General features: G+C 51.1%; 2 protein-coding genes across 2 annotated transcripts in view; one reads left to right on the top strand and one right to left on the bottom strand.

The window, feature by feature from the left end:
* The window catches only part of LOC140319808 (uncharacterized), a 481,384-nt gene that overhangs the window by 193,931 nt on the left and 262,334 nt on the right, over nt 1–25,119 (top strand). The window lies entirely within an intron of this gene.
* Nucleotides 1–25,119, bottom strand: part of ttn.2 (titin, tandem duplicate 2) — a 196,714-nt gene that overhangs the window by 168,108 nt on the left and 3,487 nt on the right. The window contains exons 3-38 of the mRNA XM_072397655.1: nt 24,682–24,885; nt 20,699–20,995; nt 20,552–20,628; nt 19,790–20,004; nt 19,635–19,710; nt 18,226–18,507; nt 16,276–16,449; nt 16,082–16,192; nt 15,141–15,377; nt 14,861–14,920; nt 14,129–14,387; nt 13,830–13,899; nt 13,555–13,752; nt 13,175–13,317; nt 12,934–13,082; nt 12,618–12,845; nt 12,292–12,533; nt 11,888–12,120; nt 11,648–11,812; nt 10,117–10,285; nt 8,317–10,013; nt 7,950–8,231; nt 7,601–7,867; nt 7,103–7,375; nt 6,761–7,024; nt 6,424–6,684; nt 5,837–6,097; nt 4,989–5,252; nt 4,651–4,911; nt 3,813–4,073; nt 2,874–3,134; nt 2,641–2,785; nt 2,376–2,544; nt 2,060–2,291; nt 1,681–1,965; nt 1,471–1,596 (exon numbers count right to left, since the gene is read on the bottom strand). Coding sequence (XP_072253756.1) covers nt 1,471–1,596; nt 1,681–1,965; nt 2,060–2,291; nt 2,376–2,544; nt 2,641–2,785; nt 2,874–3,134; nt 3,813–4,073; nt 4,651–4,911; nt 4,989–5,252; nt 5,837–6,097; nt 6,424–6,684; nt 6,761–7,024; nt 7,103–7,375; nt 7,601–7,867; nt 7,950–8,231; nt 8,317–10,013; nt 10,117–10,285; nt 11,648–11,812; nt 11,888–12,120; nt 12,292–12,533; nt 12,618–12,845; nt 12,934–13,082; nt 13,175–13,317; nt 13,555–13,752; nt 13,830–13,899; nt 14,129–14,387; nt 14,861–14,920; nt 15,141–15,377; nt 16,082–16,192; nt 16,276–16,449; nt 18,226–18,507; nt 19,635–19,710; nt 19,790–20,004; nt 20,552–20,628; nt 20,699–20,995; nt 24,682–24,885 — 8,898 coding nt within the window. The remainder of the gene's footprint in view (nt 1–1,470; nt 1,597–1,680; nt 1,966–2,059; nt 2,292–2,375; nt 2,545–2,640; nt 2,786–2,873; nt 3,135–3,812; nt 4,074–4,650; nt 4,912–4,988; nt 5,253–5,836; nt 6,098–6,423; nt 6,685–6,760; nt 7,025–7,102; nt 7,376–7,600; nt 7,868–7,949; nt 8,232–8,316; nt 10,014–10,116; nt 10,286–11,647; nt 11,813–11,887; nt 12,121–12,291; nt 12,534–12,617; nt 12,846–12,933; nt 13,083–13,174; nt 13,318–13,554; nt 13,753–13,829; nt 13,900–14,128; nt 14,388–14,860; nt 14,921–15,140; nt 15,378–16,081; nt 16,193–16,275; nt 16,450–18,225; nt 18,508–19,634; nt 19,711–19,789; nt 20,005–20,551; nt 20,629–20,698; nt 20,996–24,681; nt 24,886–25,119) is intronic.

The raw sequence follows: 25,119 nt of genomic DNA, 5'->3' as shown, positions 1-25,119 counted from the left end.
AGAGTCATCGTCTACTGTCACCGCGAGGGACTCTGACACCCAGTCAGGGCGGAGGAAAGAGTCATCGTCTACTGTCACCGCGAGGGACTCTGACGCCGAGTCAGGGCAGAGGAAAGAGTCATCGTCTACTGTCACCGCGAGGGACTCTGACGCCGAGTCAGGGCAGAGGAAAGAGTCATCGTCTACTGTCACCGCGAGGGACTCTGACGCCCAGTCAGGGCGGAGGAAAGAGTCATCGTCTACTGTCACCGCGAGGGACTCTGACACCCAGTCAGGGCGGAGGAAAGAGTCATCGTCTACTGTCACCGCGAGGGACTCTGACGCCGAGTCAGGGCGGAGGAAAGAGTCATCGTCTAGTGTCACCGCGAGGGACTCTGACGCCGAGTCAGGGCGGAGGAAAGAGTCATCGTCTACTGTCACCGCGAGGGACTCTGACGCCCAGTCAGGGCGGAGGAAAGAGTCATCGTCTACTGTCACCGCGAGGGACTCTGACGCCGAGTCAGGGCGGAGGAAAGAGTCATCATCTACTGTCACCGCGAGGGACTCTGACGCCCAGTCAGGGCGGAGGAAAGAGTCATCGTCTACTGTCACCGCGAGGGACTCTGACGCCGAGTCAGGGCAGAGGAAAGAGTCATCGTCTACTGTCACCGCGAGGGACTCTGACGCCCGGTCAGGGCGGAGGAAAGAGTCATCGTCTACTGTCACCGCGAGGGACTCTGACGCCCGGTCAGGGCGGAGGAAAGAGTCATCGTCTACTGTCACCGCGAGGGACTCTGACGCCGAGTCAGGGCAGAGGAAAGAGTCATCATCTACTGTCACCGCGAGGGACTCTGACGCCCGATCAGGGCGGAGGAAAGAGTCATCGTCTACTGTCACCGCTAGGGACTCTGACGCCGAGTCAGGGCGGAGGAAAGAGTCATCGTCTACTGTCACCGCGAGGGACTCTGACGCCGAGTCAGGGCGGAGGAAAGAGTCAGTATCCCAGTACAGATATCTGGGAATCCAATCACACCTCATATCCTGCTACTGGTTTTTTCTTCATTATCAAATCTTGTTGCCACCACCTTTCTGTCTGTGCTGTATGATGTTATTCACATGCTCTGGATGAGGTTCATCACAAACCTTAAAACAGTCTCCTCCTTCTTTAAACATTCATAAACATGTTCTCTGTCTGCCCCCAAATTACCTTCAGAACTACATCTTTCAGAAAAGTACAGGAAGTTGTTGTCTCCAATCAGAGGGTAAAAAAGAGATTTTTGTTGCTGGTGAAATAAATGTTTGAATAAATGAATGAATGAGGTCCACCTGCATCTTTAAATAGTCACCATCTGGATTGTTTTCTGACATTAAAACAGACTTCATTCACTATTCAATAAAGCCCCCCTTTCTTCTGGGGATTAGGGGTCATGTGACCTTCCCTACCTCTAAAAAGAGTAGGTAGGGTTAAGGGCAGGGCATTAGTCCTCTTACCGTCTCCACGGACTCTGCACTGGAAGCGAGCTGGTTCTCCCTCGCGGGCCGAGGTGTCGGCGATGGGCGAGATGACGACAGGAGGAGCGACGGGAGCAGCCGAGTCTGGAGAGACCACCTCTGACACTGCAACACACAAACCTGGATCTGAACATGTCCCTGAACGCTTCCCATCACACCTGCCTCCGTCTTACCGACGGCCCGTCTTACCTTCCACATTGAGCGTGGCGGTGCTCGTGGCCGTGCCGTAGTCATTCTTGGCCTCGCAGTTGTAGATGGCGGCGTCCTCGGGGAAGACCTCAATCAGCAGCAGCGTGTGCTCATTGCCGTCGTGCAGGAACTTGCACTTGAAGCCCGCAGACAGAGCCTGGGAGTTCTTGTACCAGAAGACCTGCGGCTGAGGAACGCCGCTCACCTGCACCGAGAAGCGTGCCGGCTTCCCGGCCTCCACCGACTGAGCCTCCATGTGGCGGAGGATCTGAGGAGGCTCTGGGACTGAACGGGGCAGGAAGCAGAGGGTTTGGTCAGGACAGAGAAGAATGGGCCTCTCATTCCTCAGGATTGTGTTAAAAGGTTCTGCTGGACTTACTGTTGACCCGCAGGTGCATGGTGCTCCGGTTCTTGCCAGCGATGAAGGTGTACTCGCCGGCGTCACTCCTGTAGGTCTCAGAGATGGTGAGGCGGTGCACCTTCCTGATGGCCACATAGTTGAACCTCTCCTCCAACGACAAGTGGATCTCCACGCCATTCCTCAGCCAGCGACCCTCCACGTCATCCTCGTTCACCTCGAACTCGAAGGTCGCCCTGTGTTTCTCCAGAACCTGCGAGAGAGGAGGTGCGAGGGTTAGGCTTCTGATTCATCTGAACACATTAACAGCCATCAGAAATGCCAGAAAGCGCCTCACCGTGATCTCCCGCTCAGCAGGTTCAGAGATCCGGATGTCCCGCCCCTCCACGGTCAGCTGGGCCTTGGAGACGCTGGATCCGGCCACGACTGAATACTCTCCAGCATCGGACATGCGAATCGTCTGGATCATGAGGCGGTGAACGTACTTCTCTGCTGTCACCACGTACCTGTGAAGCAGCACAGAGCACCTTTTTAGCTCAGTTTCACCCTAAAAAGCGTCTGATGATGTCAGGGCAGCGGAGCGTGGTGACATCATGACACACCTGTCCTCCGACACGTCCAGCTCCTGGCCGTCCTTCATCCACATCACCTGGATGTTCGGTTCAGACACCTCACACTCAAAAATGGCCTTCTTCTTCTCTGTGATCTTTATGTCTTTGATCTTCTTGGTGAACTCGATCAAACGAGCTGAAAACAAAAGTTCCAGAGATCAGAAAGACGCCGTAATATGAGCCGGTTTCACGTGGACCTGCAGAGAACCTGACCGCCACGTTACCTTCAACAAACAGGTTGGCGGCGGTGGCGGCAGAGCCGGCCACAAACTGGTATTCTCCTCCGTCTCCAAAGTGAACGTTTCGGATGGTGAGCGAGTGCGTGAGCTGCCGGCTGCGGACCTGACACCTGTCCGACGACTTCACCTCCACGCCGTTCTTCAGCCATTTGTAGGTGACGCCCTCGTAGTTGACGGTGACCTCGAAGGTGATGGTGTCTCTCTCCTGAGCGTTCAGGTCCTTCAGCATGGAGGTGATGAGGACAGCTGCAGGGCGACAGAGACGTTGACTGAGCGAACAGAGGAAACGTTCCACTGCACGGCGGGTCGAGCAAACGGCTCGTCTATAAAGCTGAAGGACTGCAACACCTCTAAGGTTTTCTCATTGTTTTAATGCAATTTAACGCCAGCAGATGGCGCTCTTGTGCTGCTGAGGGTTTGTGTAAAGCGTAACCATGAGTTAACCCTTTAACATATCACCACAGTTTTAATCAAAGATTAGTGGAAGTTAACCTACATAAAGCTAAAACTAAAGGAAACTGTGTGTTACTTTTTTAAAATTTCATACTTTTACCATAAAGTGTCACCAACCATTTGTTAAAAATACAGATTATTACTGTCTAATAAACAGGTGAATTTGTATGATTAGTATTTGACACGTTTGTTTAATCAGTGAAATGTTTTTTACGCTCAGAGGAATAGTTAGTTATATAGTTAATAGTTAAATAAGGTCACATGCATCTTCTGAGTGAAGCAGCTCAGACGCTCTCCGGCCTAAAGAAGATGCTAACGCTGGTATTCCATCAGTCCACAGCGCTCTGCCGCCTGTGTGCCGCTTGCTGTCCTCGGACTGGAACCAGCAGCACTGACGACCACATTTAGTGAAACCAAACACAAACCAAAGGTCTACTGATTTATTTTCAGGGAGGCTGGATGAGTTCTTACGGCTGACGGTGAGCGTCGCAGACACTCGGTCGTTCCCGCAGATGAAGGTGTACTCTGCCGAGTCGTCCCTGCTGGTGTTCATGATCTTCAGCTGGTGGAGTTTCCCCTGAACCACGATCCTGAACTTCTCGCTCATCTCGATCTCGACGCCGTTCTTCAGCCAGGTGGACGGCACGTTGAAGTGAGACACTTCGCACTCGAAGGTGGCCACCTGAGTCTCCGGCACCTGCACGTTCTTCATGGGTTTGGTGACCCGCAGAGCTGCAGGAGAAAAGGTCACAACTAATGTATCATTTACTAATGAACAAACATCGATAAACGATGGAAGAGAAACGATTAAATAGAAGAAAGTGCAGTGTTCAGGTGTGTAAGTGTGCAGGTTTACAGGTGTGTAACTGTGCAGGTGTACAGGTGTTCAGGTGTGCAGGTGTGTAACTGTGCAGGTCTACAGGTGTGCAGGTGTACAGGTGTTCAGGTGTGCAGGTGTGTAACTGTGCAGGTCTACAGGTGTGCAGGTGTACAGGTGTTCAGGTGTGCAGGTGTGTAACTGTGCAGGTCTACAGGTGTGCAGGTGTACAGGTGTTCAGGTGTGCAGGTGTGTAACTGTGCAGGTCTACAGGTGTGCAGGTCTACAGGTGTGCAGGTGTGTAAGTGTGCAGGTGTGCAGGTCTACAGGTGTGCAGGTGTACAGGTGTACAGGTGTGTAACTGTGCAGGTCTACAGGTGTGCAGGTGTACAGGTGTGCAGGTCTACAGGTGTGCAGGTGTGTAACTGTGCAGGTGTGTAGGTGTTCAGGTGTGCAGGTGTGTAATTGTACAGGTGTACAGGTGAGACGTACCCTCCACGGTCAGCACGGCGCTGCACTGCAGGTGTCCCACCACGGCCGTGTACTCTCCTGCTTTGCTGCTGTCGACGTTCTGCAGGACCAGTTTGTGAGCTTTCCTCTCAGACAGAATCTTACACTTCTCGCTGGACTTCAGCTCCACGCCTTTAAACATCCACCTGACCGGGATGTTGTCATGCGACAGGCTCATCTCGAAGGAGGCGGTGCCATCCAGCAGCGATGTCACATCCTTGATCTTCTTAACAATTTTGATGGCTGCGAGAACGCGGACAGGTGGAGGTTAGAATCAGCACATGTGAGACTCTGATGCCTCAGACCTTGCAGATACTCACTCTCTACGCTGAGCCTGGCGTTGGCGGACAGTTTCCCCAGCTTGAAGGAGTAAACGGTCTCGTCCTGCGTGTTGCAGCCCTTCACCTTCAGAGTGTGGACCGTGCCCTGAGAGGTGATCTCGTACTTGTCGCTGTTCTGCAGTTCCACTCCGTTCTTGATCCACTGGGATCCTTTAACGTCTGGGTGGGTGAGTTCCAGCGAGAACACGGCCTCCTGGGTCTCCGTCACCGTCTGGTTCCTCAGAGTCTTTTTGATCTTCACGCCTACAGGTGGAAACAGGAGTGTCAGGAACAACATCACCAGGACGACGTTTCGAGCATGAAAAACATCAGCAAGTCATGAAAGGGGACATAAAGCTTCTGAGCTGAGAGGAAATACTTGGAATGAAAGAAAATCTGACTTCTAACTGGTGCTATTTTATTGTTTTACCAGTTAGAAATTATAATTCCAGACGTTACAGAAACAAACATCTGTGAAATATGGACGATATTAGCAGCAGATGAATGGAAGAAGAGGGATGAGCAGCTGCTCTGTCTCCTGGTTTCACTAAGACCTCAGAGACTGTCAGCAGGCCTGATCAGAACATTTTCATTTTGTGTCTACATTTTCTGCTGTTATATTTATTCTTTATTCATCATTTTGCCTCCTGAAAAATGAAGAATTGCACGATATTTTCAAATCAATTTTGACAGATTTTTCAGGGCCCGTACAGATCTGTGAACATCATCCGATTGTAACACGTTTGGATCTCCAGGTAATAATCCTGAAACTAGCCACAACCAGGTGAATTTCACCTTCATGACCTGCTGATATTATGGCGCCCCTCGATGGGACCGACGGTTCTCACCCTCCACTCTGAGGTTAGCGCTGGTTTTGGAGCTGGCCACCTGGTACGTGTATTCGCCGACATCTTGCGGTCTGGTGATGACGATGACGAGGCGCCTGACGACCCCCTTCACCTCGCTCACCACGTTCTCATTGAAGTCCACGGGCTGGCCGTCCTTCAGCCACTTGCCCTCAGCGTTGGCGTTGGCAACTTCACACTCGAACTCAGCGGTCTGAGACTCGGCCACCGTCACATCCTGCAGGGGTCGTGTGATGGCTCCACCTGGTGGCAGCACGAAGAAACGGCTCAGACTGCTGCTAGACTTTTTTCCATGATAATTATTCCTTTATTCCTTAAAACAGCACAGATGTTGCTACGCTTTTGCATCATTTTGTGAATTAAACTCGTCAAAGCGAGCCCACAAACAGACACTGTGGGAAACAACAGCTGGTGGAACTGCACCATGAAACAAACTTCAAACCTAAAGTCAGACCCAGTAAAAGCTGCTGTAGTCCACACTGTTATTGATAAGTTCATGGAAGTGGACAGGGAATGCTCAGCTTATCACTAGTTTAAGACGGCAAAGACCTCTTAGAGCTTCGACATACCAGACACAGTGAGCGTGGCGCTGGAGGTCTTTTCACCAGCGTGGAACATGTACTGGCCCTCCTCATCCTTCATGGTGTCGATGACAGTCAGGGAGTGAGCCTTTCCTTTGGACTCCATCTTACATTTGACCCCAGCTTTGAGCTGCTGGTTCCTGAAGGTCCAGACCGGGTCGATCCCAGGGTGAGAAACTTCAACGTTGAAGCTAACGTTCTGGGACTCGGAGCACACTCTGTCCTCCATGTGCTTCACAATTTGGACCTCTGTAAAAACAACATGGTTTCAGCGGGATGCTGGGACTGGAACCCAAGAACAGAATCAGGAGGAAGAGAATCTCACGTTCGACAGTCAGGCTGCAGCTGGTGTCCACCTTGCCGACCACCAGTTTGTAGCGTCCTTCATCTGAGGCGTAGGTCCGGCTGAAGACCAGGCGCTGCTTGGCTCCCTTTGCCACCATCTGGATTCGGTTGCTGGGCATCAGCAGCTTGTCGTTGTGGTACCATTTGACGGAGCTGATGTCCTGGGCGGAGATCTTGGCCTCCAGAACAGCTTTAGTGCCTTCAATGGACAACAAGTCCTTCAGTGGCACCACGATGTCAATAGCTGTGAAGGAAGTGATAAAATGGGTCAAAGTGTTCTTGTTTAATGTTGGGCTTATTTCGTGTGAGTTCTGACGCTTACTTTGAATGTTGAGTTTGCCTGAAGTGGAGATATCGTGAGCTGGAACCACAAAAGAGTAGGAGGCAGCATCTTCTCTGCTGACGTTCTCCACCAGAAGTTTGTGAACAAGCTTGTCGATGACGATGTGGACGCGGTCCGAGGCCGAGATGGCCTGGCCGTTCTTCATCCAGGTTCCCTCAACGTTCTCCTGGGAGAACCTGACCTCCAGCTGAGCGATGTCGCCCTCGCAGACCGTGAGGTCGGTCAGCGGCTGCATCAGGGTCACCGGACGCACTGAGGGGGGAAAACACTGTTCATCACCAAGAACTCACAGAACATTAAACAAAAGCTAAGAACAGAAGAAAGGAACGAGCAACAAAGAGCCCAATCAGACCAACAGCTAAGGGCTGAGAAAAGGAAGAAGCTGAGCTTCATAACACCAGAAACTGAGCAAACTCTGCTGAACAAAGACTCCACAGGGCTGTAAGGATAAACACACACTTCACATTCCAGGCTTACGTTTCATCTTTAGGGAGGCGCTGGTCCTCAGATCTCCACATACGAAGGTATACTTCCCCTGGTCATCTTTCCTGACATCTTTGACAGCCAGGGAGTGTCTTCCTCGGCGGGAGGACATGACGTATTTACTGCTGGGGGAGAGCTCCTTGTCTCCGAAGAACCAGCTGCCCTCAGCGTCTTCACGAGACAGCTCAACCTCAAACTCCCCAGCGTAGCTCTCCGGGACCTCGATGTTCTCCATGTGTTTGATGAGCTCCAGGGCAGCACCTGGTACAGAACAGCAAGAACTGTCAGCTTCCAATCCACCCAAGAAAAGACCATATTTCGGATGTGGGTCCAGGGTAGTTACCTTCTACGTGGAGCCTGGCGCTCGTCCTGATGTTCTCATCCTCTATGACCACACAGGTGTACTCTGCATCGTCCCTCATTTCGATCATCAGCACAGACAGGAAGTGGACCTTCCTGTCAGAGTGCATTCGGTATTTGTCTCCAGAGAAGATCTCAGAATTGCTCTTCATCCATTTGACTTTGACGAAAGGCTCGTTGGTTTCACACTCGAAGGTCATCATTGTGTCCTTCTCATTGGCGCTGACATCCTCCAGTTTCTGGGTAAAGCTAATTGTTGCCTTGGCTGCAAAGAGAAAGTATTCAGTGAGTCTGGTGGAAATCAGGACATAAGTGTGCCACCGGAGTGATTTCGAACAAAGGGACTTTACCTTGAACAAGCAGGAAGGCGTGGCTGGAGGACTCCCCGGCGACGTTCACGGCTTTAACCATGATGCTGGCCGAATCCTCGGCTGTCACGTCTCTGATCACCAGCTCACACACGTGATCCTCAGGCCAGAACCAGTAAATCCGCTCAGACTTCTCCAGCTGAACACCGTTCTTGAACCACTGGCACTCAGGTTCGGGTCTGCCGACGACTCTGACTCGGAACCGAACCTCGTCCATTAGCGCGACGGTTTTGCTAACGATGCGTTCCAAGATCTTTGGGGCTTCCATGCTGGGGGAGAGCTGGACCCGCTCTGGTTTGATGGTTGGGATGGTGACTTTTCCCTCTTCCTCCAACCTCTTTCTCTCAGCTTCTTCCTTCTCTTTCATGCGATGAAGCAGCTCCTCCTTGGTCTTCTTCAGCAGGTCTTCATAGGAGTCGTCCCTCCTCTTGGATTTGAACTCCACAGCGGTGATGGACTCATAGTAGCCCTCTTCTGTTCTGCGTTTGAACTTACTCTTCAGCTCATCCGACTCCTCTGAGGTTTTCTCGTGAACGATTCTCTGAGCCTTTCGCAGTTTGACAACTTCCCTGTCCTGCGCGGTCTCACCGGGTCGGTCCACCTTCACCACATCGAATCCGATTCTGCCAGATTCATGTGGGGCTTCTGCAGCCTTCGATTCTGGAGCACGTCGTAGCACGGTTCTAAAGTCCTCTCTCTGTTGGATCTCCAGCTTCACGGTGTGCTCGGTCGTGCCTAAAGGATTGTCTGCAACTATCCTGACCTCGCCTGAATCATAGGATTTGATATCTGTGATCTCCAGGTAGTAGATACCATCGTAACGGAGTCTGTATCTCTTGCTTTTACGGATGAGCTGTCCGTTGAGGTACCAGTTAACCTTTGGAGCGGGATAACCGGTCACTCTGCAGCGGAACCGAGCGATGTCGCCTTCCAGCACTCTGACCGGTTCAGGCAGAAGGACGATTTCAGGTTTCGTCTTCTCAGATTCTTCATCAGCGCTGACTCCAGCAGGTCCTCCCTCATGAGCGATGCGCTCGATCTCATCCATTCTGAAGGCTCCCTTCCTGCCTTCGGGAAGCTGGGTCTCCTCAACTAGGCCTTTCTCATCCTTGACGATGAGGGTGGCCGAGGTCTGGTCGACTCCAAACTTGTTGGTGGCCCTGCAGGTGATGACGCCGCTGTCTCTAGCATAAGCGACTTCGTAGTCCAGGCTGCAGTAGCCGAATTCATTGACCATACGCAGCCTGTTGGCAGCAGCCAGAGGTTTGCCGTCATGCAGCCACTCCACCATCATGGTGGGGTCACCGATGGGGGTCAGTCTGCATTCGAAATGAGCCGGACCGAAGCGCTTCATGCGCACGGAGGTCAGCTTCTTCTTGAACAGCGGTTTCTGCTGCTTCTCTTTGTCGTAAAGGTCGCCCTCCTCCCACTGATCTTGACCATATCGCAGGTGGAGGGGCTCCAACTCCGGAGCTGCGATCTCTTTGGCTTTGTACGTTCCTTTAGGAATAATCAGCTTCCTCTCAGTTTGAGGAGCAGAGACGTCCACCTCAACGTTGACTCTGCAGCGGGTGGTGTCTCTGCCGGCCTTGTTGATGGCTGTAGCTGTGTACCAGGCGCTGTCTGAGCCTGACGTAGACGGGATCTGAAACTTGGCCTCTCCTTTAGTGCCGTCAATCCTGAAATAAGCAACCACATAAAAACATTGATTGAGTGATTCACCAAACTAAACTGATTTAAAAAGCTAGAAAATTCTTCAGAGCCAAACTTAGAGATGCTAACTTGATGTGTGGGTGCTTCTGTGGGGTGATGATGTCGCTGTTCTTCAGCCAGACGATGTCAGGCAGGGGGTTTCCGATGGCTTTAACAGCCAGCTCCACCAGAGTGCCCTGCTTCACGGTGATGTTCCTCAGCTTTTCTACAAACTGCGGTCTGGCCAGACTCTCTCGAGCTGTGGATCCAAATAAAATATCAGAACACACTCATTTTAAAGCTGAAAGACAATCAGATAAAGTATGTTTATGTTTCTGTATTTATCAGACGCTTTCATCCAAAATGACTTACAAATGAAGATATAACAGCTTTATAAAAAGCTAACAATAAGCTCCATAGAAGGAACCCAGGAGTCCGACTCTGTCAGAGGGGACAGAGTAGAGATAGGGTGCAGGCATAGAAGGAAGTGCAGAAAGATAAAGTGCAGAGATAGAGGGGGGAGGGAAGTACAAGGTAAGTGCTGGGATAGGAGATGCTCTCTGAAGAGCTGGGTTTTCAGGAGCTTCTTGAAGATAGACAGGGACGCCCCTGTTCTGGTAGCGCTCGGTAGCTCATTCCACCATCGTGGGACGACACATGAACAGAGTTTGGATTGTCTTAGGCGTGGTGTAGGAGCTGCTAGACGACAATCCTGGGACCAACGGAGGGACCCAGTTGGGACAGAAGCCTTTGCAAGAGCCTTCAAGTAGATGGAGCCGTTCCATTAAGCTCTTTGTAGCTAACATCAGGGACTTGGATCTGATGCGGGCGGCTAAGGGCAGCCAGAGGAGCTCAATGAACAGAGGGGGGGCGTGTTCTTTTAGGCTGATCCAAGACCAGACGCACCGCCGCGTTCTGGACCATCTGCAGAGGTTTCACAGGCTGGAGACCAGTTAGGAAACCAGTTAGGAGACCAGTTAGGAGACCAGTTAGGAGAGCAGTTAGGAGAACATTGCAGTAGTCAAGGCGGGAGATGACCATGGCCTGCACCAGGAGCTGGGGGGCATGTTGGGTCAGGTATGGTCTGATCTTTCTTATCTTTAGTAATGCAAAGCGGCTGAACGAGCAACTGAGGTAACGTGTTCTTTGGAGGTTAGTTGGTCATCAATCATGACATCCAAGTTTCTAGCAACCTTTGATGGAGCAAGAGATAGGGATTCAGTTTGGATGCAGATGCTGTGGTGTACGGTTGGTTTGGCTGGGAAGACCAGCAGTTCAGTTTTTGGGAGGTTAAGTTGGAGGTGATGGGCTTTCATCCATGTTGATATGTCAGAGAGACAGTCTGAGATTCGTGCTGAGACCGTGTGGTCGTCAGGTGGGAATGACAGATAGAGCTGGATATCATCAGCATAACATTGGTATGAGAAGCCATGTGATTGGATGATCTGTCCCAGTGAGGTGGTGTATATGGCAAAGAGAAGAGGTCCCAGTACTGAGCCTTGGGGGACCCCTGTGGCGAGGTGGTGCGCTGCAGAAGTGTGACCAAGCCGGGATACTTTGAAAGACCGACCAGTGAGGTATGAGTAGAAGTAGAGTAGAAGTAGAACTAAGTATAACGTACCTTCAACAGCCAGAGTTACGGAGACAGATGTCCGTCCAGCTCTGTTCTGAGCTATGACTGTCCACTCGCCAGAGTCCTGCGGCACAGCCGGGACGATGATCAGGGACTGAGTGCCGTCCTCTTTGATCACGATCTTGTGTGTGTAGTCGTTGACCACTTGTTGCCCTGGAAAAGGAGGATAAAGTTATGTTTCTGAAGCAACAGATAAAGGTTTTATCTGCTGACTGATGTTTCTCTCACCGTTGTGGAACCAGTAAGTCTCGGGCATCGGCCTGCCAACGACCTTCAGGTCGAATCTGGCAGTCTGCCCCTCGGAGCATTTAATGGAGGAAGGCTTCATGACGAACACGGGTTTGTAGAGTCTTTCCAGCTGAGCCTCGTCAGTCTCTTCGAGGCGCCGGGCCGGGGAGCGTCCCGGGGAGCGGCTGGACGAACGGCCCGGAGAGCGGCTCACAGAACGAGGAGATGTGGACCTGAAGGGGAGCAGCGCGGTGAGTATCGAGTGTTGATTTGTTGTCAGTTTTACAGACACAGAGTCATGAAACCCACAGAGAACACTGGATTTATCCGTTTTTGTTCTATGATGAGCATGAAGTTTGTCTTAAAACATCAGCCACAGTGTTTTCGTGTCTCGTATTTCTGACCTGATTCTCTGCACTGACGGCTGCGGCGTGTATCTCTGAGGCGTCACGGCGCCGGACGCCTCCACGTAGAGCTTCCCTGAGCTCACAGCGTTCCCCTGCATGTTGGTGGCGAAGGCGGTGTACACGCCTTCATCCTCTGGCAGCACCACAGGCAGACGGAGGCTGGCCCGTCCATCCTGAAGAACCTCCATCTGGTACCGGCCACCGGGTCCTATACGTTGGCCGTCTTTGAACCACGCAATCTGCCATGAGACAGTAAAAGATTGTAAAACATCTCATTTAACAGCATCAGGTCCTACAGATGTTTTTAGGTATCTTATCTGTACCTTTGGCAGCGGGTTCCCGGCCATCTTGCAGTGGAACGTGACGCCCATTCCCTCCACGATCCTGTAGTTTTTGACAGGCGTGTTGAATGCCGGCAGCGCCGCCTCCTCTTCTGCCACAGTCACCACCATCTCTCCATCCTCTGTCACCAGCTCTCTGTAGCTGATTCTCATGATTCGGAGCTCAATCTCCTGGATGATCCTCTCCTCAAAGGCTGAAATGAGGAATTCCTGTAAAAAAACAAGCTGAAGGTTAAATATGGCCTGTGGCTCACTGAGTGGGACAGTTCACAGAGCTGGTTCTGTAAAAGCAAAGCACCTTCTCAGAGACGAAGCTCATGGGGGTCACCGTCCTCCTCTGATCCAGTTCGTACTGACTCACGACCACAGAGGGCTCCTGGACCACCGTCGTAGTCACTTCACTTTTATACGTCACGTCATGCTGCTTCATGTAGGCCTCGTATGCCTCTGCAAACACACACATCCTGTGAGGCTCTGGTTCAACAAAGATCCCATCATGCTTCAGATGGTTTTCAGACAGCTGAGAAAGATGCTGCTACCTTCTTCCAGCAGGGTGGCCGAGGCCGAGGCTTCCCCCTGAGGGTTCTTAATAAAGATGGAGTATTCTCCAGCATCATCAGCGAAGGTCATGGAGATCTCCAGCCTGCATTCTCCTGTCTCCTTCTTGTAGGCGACTTTGTATCTGATGGAAAAGAAGCAGAAGTTGGACGGAGATGCAGGCTGATAGCCTATGATCACTGAAAGCTGCACCACCTGCTCTCTGTTACTGCGTCCATCCACATGTGACTCATGTGTCAGTTTATGCTGTTGGACGGCTCATGAATCAGTGAATTAGTTTTAAGATGAGCAAACATTAGAGAACTAACAAAGTAACTGCGTAACGTCGGCTCTTATTTCTGCAGAAGCAGCGGATCAGCACCTGTATCCGGTGGTGAGCGGCACGCCGCTCTTCTTCCAGATGATGTGAGGTCTTGGGTTTCCTCCGATCTGGCACTCGAACATCACACTTCCTCCCTCCACCAGCTTCTGGACGGTGGGTTTCTTGATGAAGAAGGGAGCGGCAGCCTCTCCTGCACTCACCTCTGTGATTATCTGCTCCCTCGCCTCGACAGAAACCCTGGAGGGAAGCAGCAGTCTGGTTAAACGCGCCTCACACCGGGCTTCACCAACACATGTCAGCTGGTTAAAACTCACGTTTTGGCTTGTGTGATTCCAACTTCTGTGACAGCCATCATCTCCTCTCTGCTCTCGATTTCCTCTGAAACTACAACAGAGCGACAGCCGTCATGGACCCTTTCAGGTAAAATGATCCTTGAATTTGGATCAACAAGACACTGGTTTCTTCTGCAGGACTAAATCATTTCCCCACTAATTACTGTCATCTTTGGTTAGTATTAATTTCTGGGTGAGCGCTGCTCAGATCGCATTAACCCAAACATCAGCCCCAGATGCCCACGGGACCAGCTTAAACCAGCAGAATCAGTCCCAGTTACCTCTGACGAGCAGGTAGCAGGAGGTGCTGATGGTTCCCGCCTCGTTGGTGGCGGTGCAGGTGAAGCGGCCGCTGTCCTCAGCGAACGCCTCGCGGATCACCAGCCGGGCGAATCCGCTCTCGTAGCTGATCTGGAAGTCGATCGAAGTTTCGATCTTGTAGTCCTCCCTGAACCACATGATGACGGGGGCCGGCTGACCGCTGATCTGACACTCCAGGGTCACCGAGTCGCCCTCCGTCACCGTCAGGTTCTTCAGGCCCTGAAAGGAAACGGCGCCGTCAGAAACCTCCAGACTCTCGGGTTCTGGTCGGGTTCTGTTGGGACTTCTCTCTGCCTCAGACTGTTTGTTGGATTTTAGACTTCCTGATTCAGCAGCAGCTTTAGTTTGGTTCAGTAAAATAAAGCTCTGTTTGTTTCCTACACCTCCCAGCTGAGACTTTATCTGAAATAAAACCCTGATTCGTGTCTTTCTAACGTCTCGGTGGGATCGCTGCAGCTCCCTCAAAGCATGAGGCTCACTGTCGAGAACCCCGAGGTTCAGACTGGTCCTCTGGGCGTCATCAGTGCCTTCCACTGAGCCACAGATACAGCTGTGTAACATCTGCTCAGGCATCAGGAAGTCTGTCAGAGCCTCTCTAAAGTCTAACTTTAACTTCTCCTTGTAACTTGTTCTTACTTTCGTTTAAACAGTGGTGGAGAAACGGATCGGAGGGAAACAGGAAGTGTACTCACAGCGATGATGGTGGGAGGAAGGACGGGCTCCTGGGCTCTGGTGGGCACCGCGGCCGCCTCCTGAGGACGAGAACAACAAGAGTCAGAGACAGAAAACACTGGTGGAGCTCTGTGAGGATGGAGGGAGGAAGCTGGTTAGGACAGATAAAACCCTGCAGAAGGACAGAAGGATGGAGGTGAAAGGAGGAAGAGGAGGACTCTTCATGATTGGCTGCTGCGTTACGGGGGGGCTGAGGTGAATCCACACAGGGTTAAAGAGGAGACACGAAGGAGGACCAACCTGAGGCTCCCAGTCCTCAAACTCCTCCTCACTCACTACGTAAGCCCCGCCCTCAAACTGCCTCTGATATCTGACGTCTTTGAACGGTGGCGGGAGGGGCTCCGGCGCCACCCGTGCCTCCACCGCCGCCCGGCGAGACGGACTGGGAGACTTGACGGTCTTGATGATCTTCCTGGGAGCGGTGGGGGAGGACAGCTCTTTGTGCAGGACAGCGATGGCAGAGCCAGCGATGGACACCTGACCGGCCAATGAAAGAGGCGTTAACCATCAGCAGGAACAAACAGGAAGTCCACGCTCTGCTGAGGATTAGTGGGTGAAGGATGGAGCAGAACTCTGACAGACGGCCAGAACCAGCAGGGCTTAGGGAGGAAGGCGTGTGCCGGCTGGAGTTTACAGTCAGCCGTAGCTAATAAACATCACCAGCTCCTCCGAGAAGGTTCTTCCAACTAACTACAGACCCGGCGTACAGCACCGGACCGGTGGAGGTGACCTGCTTTAAACCGATGGTGGAAACTTTGGACCCGACAGAAACACGAGGATCCGGTGCATCTGAAGGCAGAATCTGCACGGATCACACCGGATAATCCTGCAGCTCCGTTTTATTAATAATTCAACTTTAGAAGGTCCAGTTTGCATTAAAACTGTTCTGATGTCAGACTTTATACAGAAAAAACCTGTTCCTGTGAAACTGTTTGGTACCAGAACCACAGAATGAGTCACGGGCCGCTGCTGAGGGCTGATAAACGGCTGCAGATCAAAGTGGGAACAAAGAGGTGAAGATTAATCAGAGAAGAAGAGGAGCTGTGATGTTTCAGGATGAGTGAACTGTGAGAGGAGGTCAGCGTGAACCACACCACAACCGTGGGACCGTGTGTTAAGATGCGTGGGTGTTAAAGGTGAAATGGAGGTTCTGGGAGGCGGGCCGCAGCTGCTCTTCTTACCTCACGGCTCGGTTCGTGTTTGGGAACAGAAACTTTAGAGACTGTGAAATGAGGAACTGTGGACGAGGCCACAGCTGCGTCCACGTGGGAGGAGAGTTGTGTTCCCTGAATCTGAAGTGACCAACAGAGAGTGTTAGCGGGGAGGAGACTGTGACATCATCAGGTACGATCTGACAGGAGGGAGCTCCCCGGACCTGAGTGAGCTGGACCCTGCGCTGCTCGGAGGACACGCCGGCTTCGGCAGTCCAATCCACAGCCCCGTCCTCTTCTGTCCAGCCGGCCTCTTCCTGCACGGGCAGACGGACCCGAGCGAGGTCGACGGCGGCGACCACTGTGGCCACCGCCTCGGCCTTTTTCTCCCCCTCACCCTGAACACAACAAGCAGCAACAGGTCTGAGGCGGGCTGACACCGGAGCAGAAGGGCCCAAAGATGGAAAACCCCTCACTGAGGCGTGAAGCGTTAAAGAGGAACTCTGAGCGGGTTCACCGGGACTCTAATAACTCCTCCGCTGGACAGCTTAAGATTCACTTCTTCTGTCAGGTAGCCTTAAACTTCCTAACTTTGAGGTTCACCCTGAGAGAAAAGCTGTGATCAGCAGCCACTTCCTCCTCTGATGGCTGCTCTGTTCCTAACCCTGAAGCAGTTTCTTCACTCTGCACCAGAACACCTAAAGACTTCACTCAGATCTTTCAGAGGGAGCGTTTTAACCCTTTAACTTTAACCCTTTAACTTTAACCCTTTAACTTTAACCCTTTAACTTTAAACCTTTAACTTTAAACCTTTAACTTTAAACCTTTAACTTTAACCCTTTAACTTTAACCCTTTAACTTTAACCCTTTAACTTTAACCCTTTAACTTTAACCCTTTAACTTTAACCCTTTAACTTTAAAACTTTAACTTTAAACCTTTAACTTTAACCCTTTAACTTTAACCCTTTAACTTTAAACCTTTAACTTTAAACCTTTAACTTTAACCCTTTAACTTTAAACCTCTAACTTTAAACCTTTAACTTTAACCCTTTAACTTTAACCCTTTAACTTTAACCCTTTAACTTTAACCCTTTAACTTTAACCCTTTAACTTTAAACCTTTAACTTTAACCCTTTAACTTTAAACCTTTAACTTTAACCCTTTAACTTTAACCCTTTAACTTTAACCCTTTAACTTTAACCCTTTAACTTTAAACCTTTAACTTTAACCCTTTAACTTTAACCCTTTAACTTTAACCCTTCAACTTTAACCCTTCAACTTTAAACCTTCAACTTTAAACCTTTAACTTTAACCCTTTAACTTTAACCCTTTAACTTTAAACCTCTAACTTTAAACCTTTAACTTTAACCCTTTAACTTTAACCCTTTAACTTTAACCCTTTAACTTTAAACCTTTAACTTTAAACCTTTAACTTTAACCCTTTAACTTTAAACCTTTAACTTTAACCCTTTAACTTTAACCCTTTAACTTTAAACCTTTAACTTTAACCCTTTAACTTTAACCCTTTAACTTTAAACCTTTAACTTTAACCCTTTAACTTTAAACCTTTAACTTTAAACCTTTAACTTTAACCCTTTAACTTTAAACCTTTAACTTTAACCCTTTAACTTTAACCCTTTAACTTTAACCCTTTAACTTTAACCCTTTAACTTTAAACCTTTAACTTTAACCCTTTAACTTTAACCCTTTAACTTTAAACCTTTAACTTTAAACCTTTAACTTTAAACCTTTAACTTTAAACCTTTAACTTCTGAGAAAAAAAGCAAAGAAAACTGTGTTTTTTCATTTCTTCGGACCAATAATAATAATCTCTTTTCAAAAATGTCTGTGGTGACACTTTATGGTAAAAGTAACACAGACTCTGAGCTTCACATACCTAAACCTAAAGTTTTAGAGATAGCCAGTGAAGAATGTGCTGAGCAGGATGCTAACGGGTGAAATTAACTTTAATCCTGGTGGATCACACTTCTCTGGAAACTTTCATCTTGAATTTAAAACTCATCAAAAACTAGGAGGATGAGTGCAGCTGAAAGTGTGAGAAAGCACAGGTCAGCGATGGAGGCTCCACCTGCTGGAGGCTCCACCTGCTGGAGGCTCCACCTGCTGCTCAGATGGACCCAGACAGAGCTAGAGAAGAGGAGGCTGATGCTCACCTCTCTGGTGGCGGCCACCTGCTGCTCCCAGTGCTTCTCCATGTGCAGCTGAGAGGCGCTGCTGACGCCGCTCATACTGGTTGTACTGGTCATCCCTGTCATACTGGTCATCCCGGTCATACTGGTCATCCCGGTCATCCCGGTCATACTGGCCATCCCGGTCATGCTGGTCATCCCGGTCATACTGGTCATGCTGGCCATGCCAGACATGCTGGTGTAGCTGGCTTCAGTCACGTACTCTCCTTGCTTCCAGGGCGGTAAGACCTCTGGAGAGGCAGATACCTAAGAAAGGAGGAAGGTTACAGACTGTTACTTCCGTTATTTCATGACTCACACTGACAGAAAAATGAGGAGCACAGATGGTGTTTTACTGACTAATGACAGCCGCAATTATCTGAACAGAGTCAGAGAACTGTTCAAAAACTTAAATCTGTAAAGATTTTGAACCTTTTTTTTTAACAAGCACGAGTCAACAGAAATTATTTTCAGAGTTACTGATGAACTTCATGGTCAGATGTTTCATAGAATCTACAGCAACAGCTTCTGGAGCTTCTCCAAGCAGCAGGTTGCCTGCTGACAGGTGAGGGTGTCAGGATTGGGTATAAAAGCAGCTTCCACCAAAGGTTCAGCCTCTCCAACAAGGATGGGTCGTGGCTCACCGCTTTGGGCCAAACTCCATCAGAGAATCATCAATAAGTTCAGGAAATATTCCTCAGAGTCAGACTGTAAAGAACTTTGGTCTTTCAGCATCTACAGAGCAGGATATTGGGAACAGATTCAGGGAGTCTGGGGAAGTCTCAGTGTGGAAAGGCCAAGGACAGAAAGCCCTGTTGGATGAGCTCGGAGCCCTCAGGCAGCACTGCAGGAGAAACCGTCAGGCCACCATGATCCATACAGCCACATGGGCTCAGGAGGAGCTGGGAAAAGCATTTCCACTCAACACAGTCCACGGCTGCATCCAGAAATGTGAGCTGAAGCTGCATCACACCAGGAGGAAGCCATATATCAGCTCTGAGCAGAACCACGGCCCAGTTCTCTGGACTCCAGCTCATCTCAGAGGGACAGAAAGACAGTGGACACGTGTTCTGTGGGCAGATGAGTCCACGTTTCAGCTGCTTCTGGGAAAAACTGCTGAGAAAGAGCATCCAGCTGTTCTCAGAGGAAGGTTTCAGCTGCTTTCATCCAGAAATGTGAGCTGAAGCTGCATCACACCAGCAGGAAGCCACATATCAGCTCTGAGAGAACCGGGAGGTCCGTGGTTATTCCAGCAGGACGACGCCGGACCTCCAACAGATTTAAGCTTTTGCTCCATTTTAGAAAACTACCAAACTTTCAAGGAAAAGTTCTATAAGTCGGACCTCCACAGTTATGAGTTTTCAGACAGCAGCTGCACCGGCTCGTGTTCTCACCTGCTTCCTGGACATCACAGGAGACTTGACGGGTCTGATGGGGGACACGGACAGTCGGCTGGACGGAGACACCGGCCTGCATACAACAACATGAAGCGTCAGGGTTCAGCAGCACAGCATGAGCTCCGGATCTGAGTCCGCAGGTGGAGGCGTACCTGACAGGCGTGGGCGTGGGCCCCTTCACGTGTCTGACGGGGGAAGGAGACTGCTGACGACCCGCCGCCACTTTGGAAAAGTAGGACGGTGGGGACTTGGACGTTGGCTTTGGGGGGACCCTCGGGGGGGTTTTGTGAGCTAACTGTTGAGTCATCATTCCTCCTTCTGTGTGCATCTCCATCATGGTGGTAGCCTGGAAACTGGCCTCCACCTTCTGAGGAACCAGAGGTTAAAAATCAAACTTTCAGTAGAATTCAGGCCTGTTTTTAAGTTAGAATCAGACACACTTTGTTTTTCTGTTGGGCTGAAAGCCTTCAAACTCTCTCCTGAGATGCTGTTTCCCACAGGTCAGTGGTGTCATCAGTCAGACTAACTCCTCATTTCTCCCTCCATTCATCTCTTTACATTGTTTTGATCTATTTAGTTCCTCCAAATAATTGATTTCTTTATTCTATTTCTTACATTTATAGATGAATTTACATCTTTGTTATTTCCATGTTTCCTTTTCCTTATTTGTACATTCCTGAATGTGTTTCTGCTGCATTATGCAAATGAGGGGGTGGGGCTTCATACTGTTTTGTGCTGACTGTATATTTTGGTATTTATTTCGGATGATTTCGGTCCTCCTGCTCTGCCCTGTCAGCTCCTCCTTCAGCATTAGACTGATGACACAGTTTGTTTCTGATCAGGATTATTTCTTTTAAAAACGGCTCCTGTTAGTTTAGGTCCTGGTTTTAAACTGCAGGCACAGTGTTTCTCACCCTCTGAACTCTTGTCTGAGAGGTCTCCATCTGGGATGTGGACACGATAGTCTTGGTTTTCTTGGTAGGTACAGCTTCTTCACCTGCAACAGAACACAGCTGGAGGTTAAGCACCCGTTGGAACAGGTTCGCAGCTGAGAGGCTGGCGGTCCTCACTTTGAACCAGCAGCTCGGCGGTGGACGTGGCCCGTCCGCTGCTGTTGGTCGCTGTCGCAGAATACGTCCCAGAATCCTCTGGGAAGGCCTCAGCGATCAGCAGACCGTACAGGTCTCCGTCCTGCAGGATCCTGAAGTCGGCAGAGCTCTGGATCTCGGCTCCCTCTCTGTAGAACTTCACCACAGGTGTGGGGATGCCTGTCACTCTGATATCCAGCCTCACCTGGCTGCCCTGCCTCACGGTGGAGCTCTGAAGTCTCTGAAGGAAGTTTGGAGGCGCCGTCTCCGCTGCACAGACACAAAATAACAGCAGTTAAAACATCTGCAGAGGCTTATTCAGAGTCCTTTTAAACCCAGAAACAGGATTAAAGGAGGAGTTCCACAGGATGACCAGTAAAGATGTCTGCTGACCTCTGACCTCTGAGTTTTATAATGATTCAGACATGTGTTCCTCACCAGTTTCAGTTTGAGCCGTTGATCACAAAATAACCTGAAGGTTCCCGTTAAGGAAAGCTATGCAGCAGCAGCTGTGTCTATATCGGTTTTATCACTGGATTAAATGACGGAGCCCAGCTGACGCCGGGTTAAATATACCCAGAGCTGAGGGAGCTACAATCATCTGAGCGACACTTTATTCTGACACCAGGAACAGAAATAAAGCTGCTGAGAGCAAACATGGAAGTACTGATATCTGACTCATGGAGGACAGGATGTGCTCCTTTAAAACTTTAAACTTTAAATATCTATAAATGTCCTAAGATGCCACCTTTTCTCCCGTATCTGCTCTGTAAAAATAAAATACAGTTTGGAAAAACAACTGAAATGTTGATGATTTTCCTGCACGAATGGGCGGCTCCAATTTCAGCAGAGCCAAATTCAGAATGATGGGCAGTGAGGTCTACCTGTGGGAGGTCTACCTGTGGGGGTCTACCTGTGGGGGTCTACCTGTGGGAGGTCTACCTGAGTGAGGTCTACCTGTGGGAGGTCTACCTGTGTGAGGTCTACCTGTGGGAGGTCTACCTGTGGGAGGTCTACCTGTGTGAGGTCTACCTGTGGGAGGTCTACCTGTGGGAGGTCTACCTGTGGGAGGTCTACCTGAGTGAGGTCTACCTGAGTGAGGTCTACCTGGGTGAGGTCTACCTGTGGGAGGTCTACCTGGGTGAGGTCTACCTGTGGGAGGTCTACCTGTGGGAGGTCTACCTGTGGGAGGTCTACCTGAGTGAGGTCTACCTGAGTGAGGTCTACCTGGGTGAGGTCTACCTGTGGGAGGTCTACCTGGGTGAGGTCTACCTGTGGGAGGTCTACCTGTGGGAGGTCTACCTGAGTGAGGTCTACCTGTGGGAGGTCTACCTGTGGGAGGTCTACCTGTGGGAGGTCTACCTGTGGGAGGTCTACCTGGGTGAGGTCTACCTGTGGGAGGTCTACCTGTGGGAGGTCTACCTGTGGGGGTCTACCTATGGGGGTCTACCTGTGGGAGGTCTACCTGTGGGAGGTCTACCTGAGTGAGGTCTACCTGTGGGAGGTCTACCTGTGGGAGGTCTACCTGTGGGAGGTCTACCTGTGGGAGGTCTACCTGGGTGACCGTCTACCTGTGGGAGGTCTACCTGTGGGGGTCTACCTGAGTGAGGTCTACCTGGGTGAGGTCTTCCTGAGTGAGGTCTACCTGTGGGGGGTCTACCTGTGGGGGTCTACCTGTGGGAGGTCTACCTGAGTGAGGTCTACCTGTGTGAGGTCTACCTGTGGGAGGTCTACCTGTGGGAGGTCTACCTGGGTGACCGTCTACCTGTGGGAGGTCTACCTGTGGGAGGTCTACCTGAGTGAGGTCTACCTGTGGGGGTCTACCTGTGGGAGGTCTACCTGTGGGAGGTCTACCTGTGGGAGGTCTACCTGAGTGAGGTCTACCTGTGGGAGGTCTACCTGTGGGAGGTCTACCTGGGTGAGGTCTACCTGTAGGAGGTCTACCTGTGGGAGGTCTACCTGTGGGAGGTCTACCTGTGGGAGGTCTACCTGTGGGAGGTCTACCTGTGGGGGTCTACCTATGGGGGTCTACCTGTGGGAGGTCTACCTGTGGGAGGTCTACCTGAGTGAGGTCTACCTGTAGAAGGTCTACCTGAGTGAGGTCTACCTGTGGGAGGTCTACCTGACTGAGGTCTACCTGTGGGAGGTCTACCTGTGTGAGGTCTACCTGTGGGAGGTCTACCTGTGGGAGGTCTACCTGAGTGAGGTCTACCTGTAGAAGGTCTACCTGAGTGAGGTCTACCTGTGGGAGGTCTACCTGACTGAGGTCTACCTGTGGGAGGTCTACCTGTGTGAGGTCTACCTGAGGGAGGTCTACCTGAATGAGGTCTACCTGGGTGAGGTCTACCTGAGTGAGGTCTACCTGTGGGAGGTCTACCTGAGTGAGGTCTACCTGTGGGAGGTCTACCTGAGTGAGGTCTACCTGTGGGAGGTCTACCTGTGGGAGGTCTACCTGTGTGAGGTCTACCTGTGGGAGGTCTACCTGTGTGAGGTCTACCTGTGGGAGGTCTACCTGTAGAAGGTCTACCTGAGTGAGGTCTACCTGTGGGAGGTCTACCTGACTGAGGTCTACCTGAGGGAGGTCTACCTGAATGAGGTCTACCTGTGGAGGTCTACCTGAGGGAGGTCTACCTGAGGGAGGTCTACCTGAATGAGGTCTACCTGAGTGAGGTCTACCTGTGGGAGGTCTACCTGACTGAGGTCTACCTGAGGGAGGTCTACCTGAATGAGGTCTACCTGTGGAGGTCTACCTGAGGGAGGTCTACCTGAGGGAGGTCTACCTGAATGAGGTCTACCTGTGGAGGTCTACCTGAGGGAGGTCTACCTGAGGGAGGTCTACCTGAATGAGGTCTACCTGTGGAGGTCTACCTGTGGAGGTCTACCTGAGGGAGGTCTACCTGTGGGGGTCTACCTGTGAGAGGTCTACCTGTGGGGGTCTACCTGTGGGAGGTCTACCTGTGGGGGTCTACCTGTGGGAGGTCTACCTGTGGGGGTCTACCTGTGAGAGGTCTACCTGTGGAGGTCTACCTGAGGGAGGTCTACCTGTGGGGGTCTACCTGTGAGAGGTCTACCTGTGGAGGTCTACCTGTGGGAGGTCTACCTCTGGGAGGTCTACCTGTGGAGGTCTACCTGCGTGAGGTCTACCTGCGTGAGGTCTACCTGCGTGAGGTCTACCTGTGGGAGGTCTACCTGGGTGAGGTCTACCTGTGGGAGGTCTACCTGTGGGAGGTCTACCTGTGGAGGTCTACCTGTGGGAGGTCTACCTGCGTGAGGTCTACCTGCGTGAGGTCTACCTGTGGGAGGTCTACCTGTGGGAGGTCTACCTGTGGGAGGTCTACCTGTGGGGGTCTACCTGTGTGAGGTCTACCCGTGGGAGGTCTACCTGTGGAGGTCTACCTGTGGGAGGTCTACCTGTGTGAGGTCTACCTGTGGAGGTCTACCTGTGGGAGGTCTACCTGTGGAGGTCTACCTGTGGGAGGTCTACCTGTGGGGGTCTACCTGTGGGAGGTCTACCTGTGGGAGGTCTACCTGTGGAGGTCTACCTGAGTGAGGTCTACCTGTGGGAGGTCTACCTGTGGGAGGTCTACCTGTGGGGGTCTACCTGTGGGAGGTCTACCTGTGGGAGGTCTACCTGTGGGAGGTCTACCTGAGTGAGGTCTACCTGTGGGGGTCTACCCGTGGGAGGTCTACCTGTGGGAGGTCTACCTGTGGGAGGTCTACCTGTGGGGGTCTACCTGTGGGAGGTCTACCTATGGGAGGTCTACCTGTGGGAGGTCTACCTGTGGGGGGTCTACCTGTGGGGGTCTACCTGTGGGAGGTCTACCTGTGGGAGGTCTACCTGTGGGGGTCTACCTGTGGGAGGTCTACCTATGGGAGGTCTACCTGTGGGAGGTCTACCTGTGGGGGGTCTACCTGTGGGGGTCTACCTGTGGGAGGTCTACCTGTGGGAGGTCTACCTGTAACGAGGAGTTCAGCGGTGCTTGTGGCTTGTCCAGCACCGTTGGTGGCTCTGATGGAAAAGCGCCCGCTGTGTGCGGCGGTCACGGCGGGGATACTCAGAACAGCGCGGCCATCGCTGAACGAGATCTGAACGCCGGGTAGAGCGGCGGCGGAAAGAACCTGGCCATCACGAAACCAGCTCACCTCCGGAACTGGAGAACCTGCAGAGAGAGGAACCAGAACCAGATGCAGTCCCATCAGAACAGAACCCAGACTCACTTCACATCATCAGATCAACTCTGATTCTCCAAATCAGAAATATGAAAGAAAAACAAAACATTCATGAAGAAAATCTTTAAAAAGAATCAGATTTTAACGAGGAATTCGTTTTAATTTAATCAGTTTAAAGAGGGAAAGAAATGGGATGAAAGTTAGAATAAAGTCACACATTTAAT

This window comes from Leuresthes tenuis, unplaced genomic scaffold, assembly GCF_036924035.1.
Source record: "Leuresthes tenuis unplaced genomic scaffold, fLeuTen1.0.hap1 SCAF_12, whole genome shotgun sequence".
In the NCBI taxonomy this organism is placed as follows: Eukaryota; Metazoa; Chordata; class Actinopteri; order Atheriniformes; family Atherinopsidae; genus Leuresthes; species Leuresthes tenuis.
The sequence above is the reverse complement of the archived record's forward strand: the minus strand, read 5'-3'. Positions and strand labels throughout refer to the sequence as shown.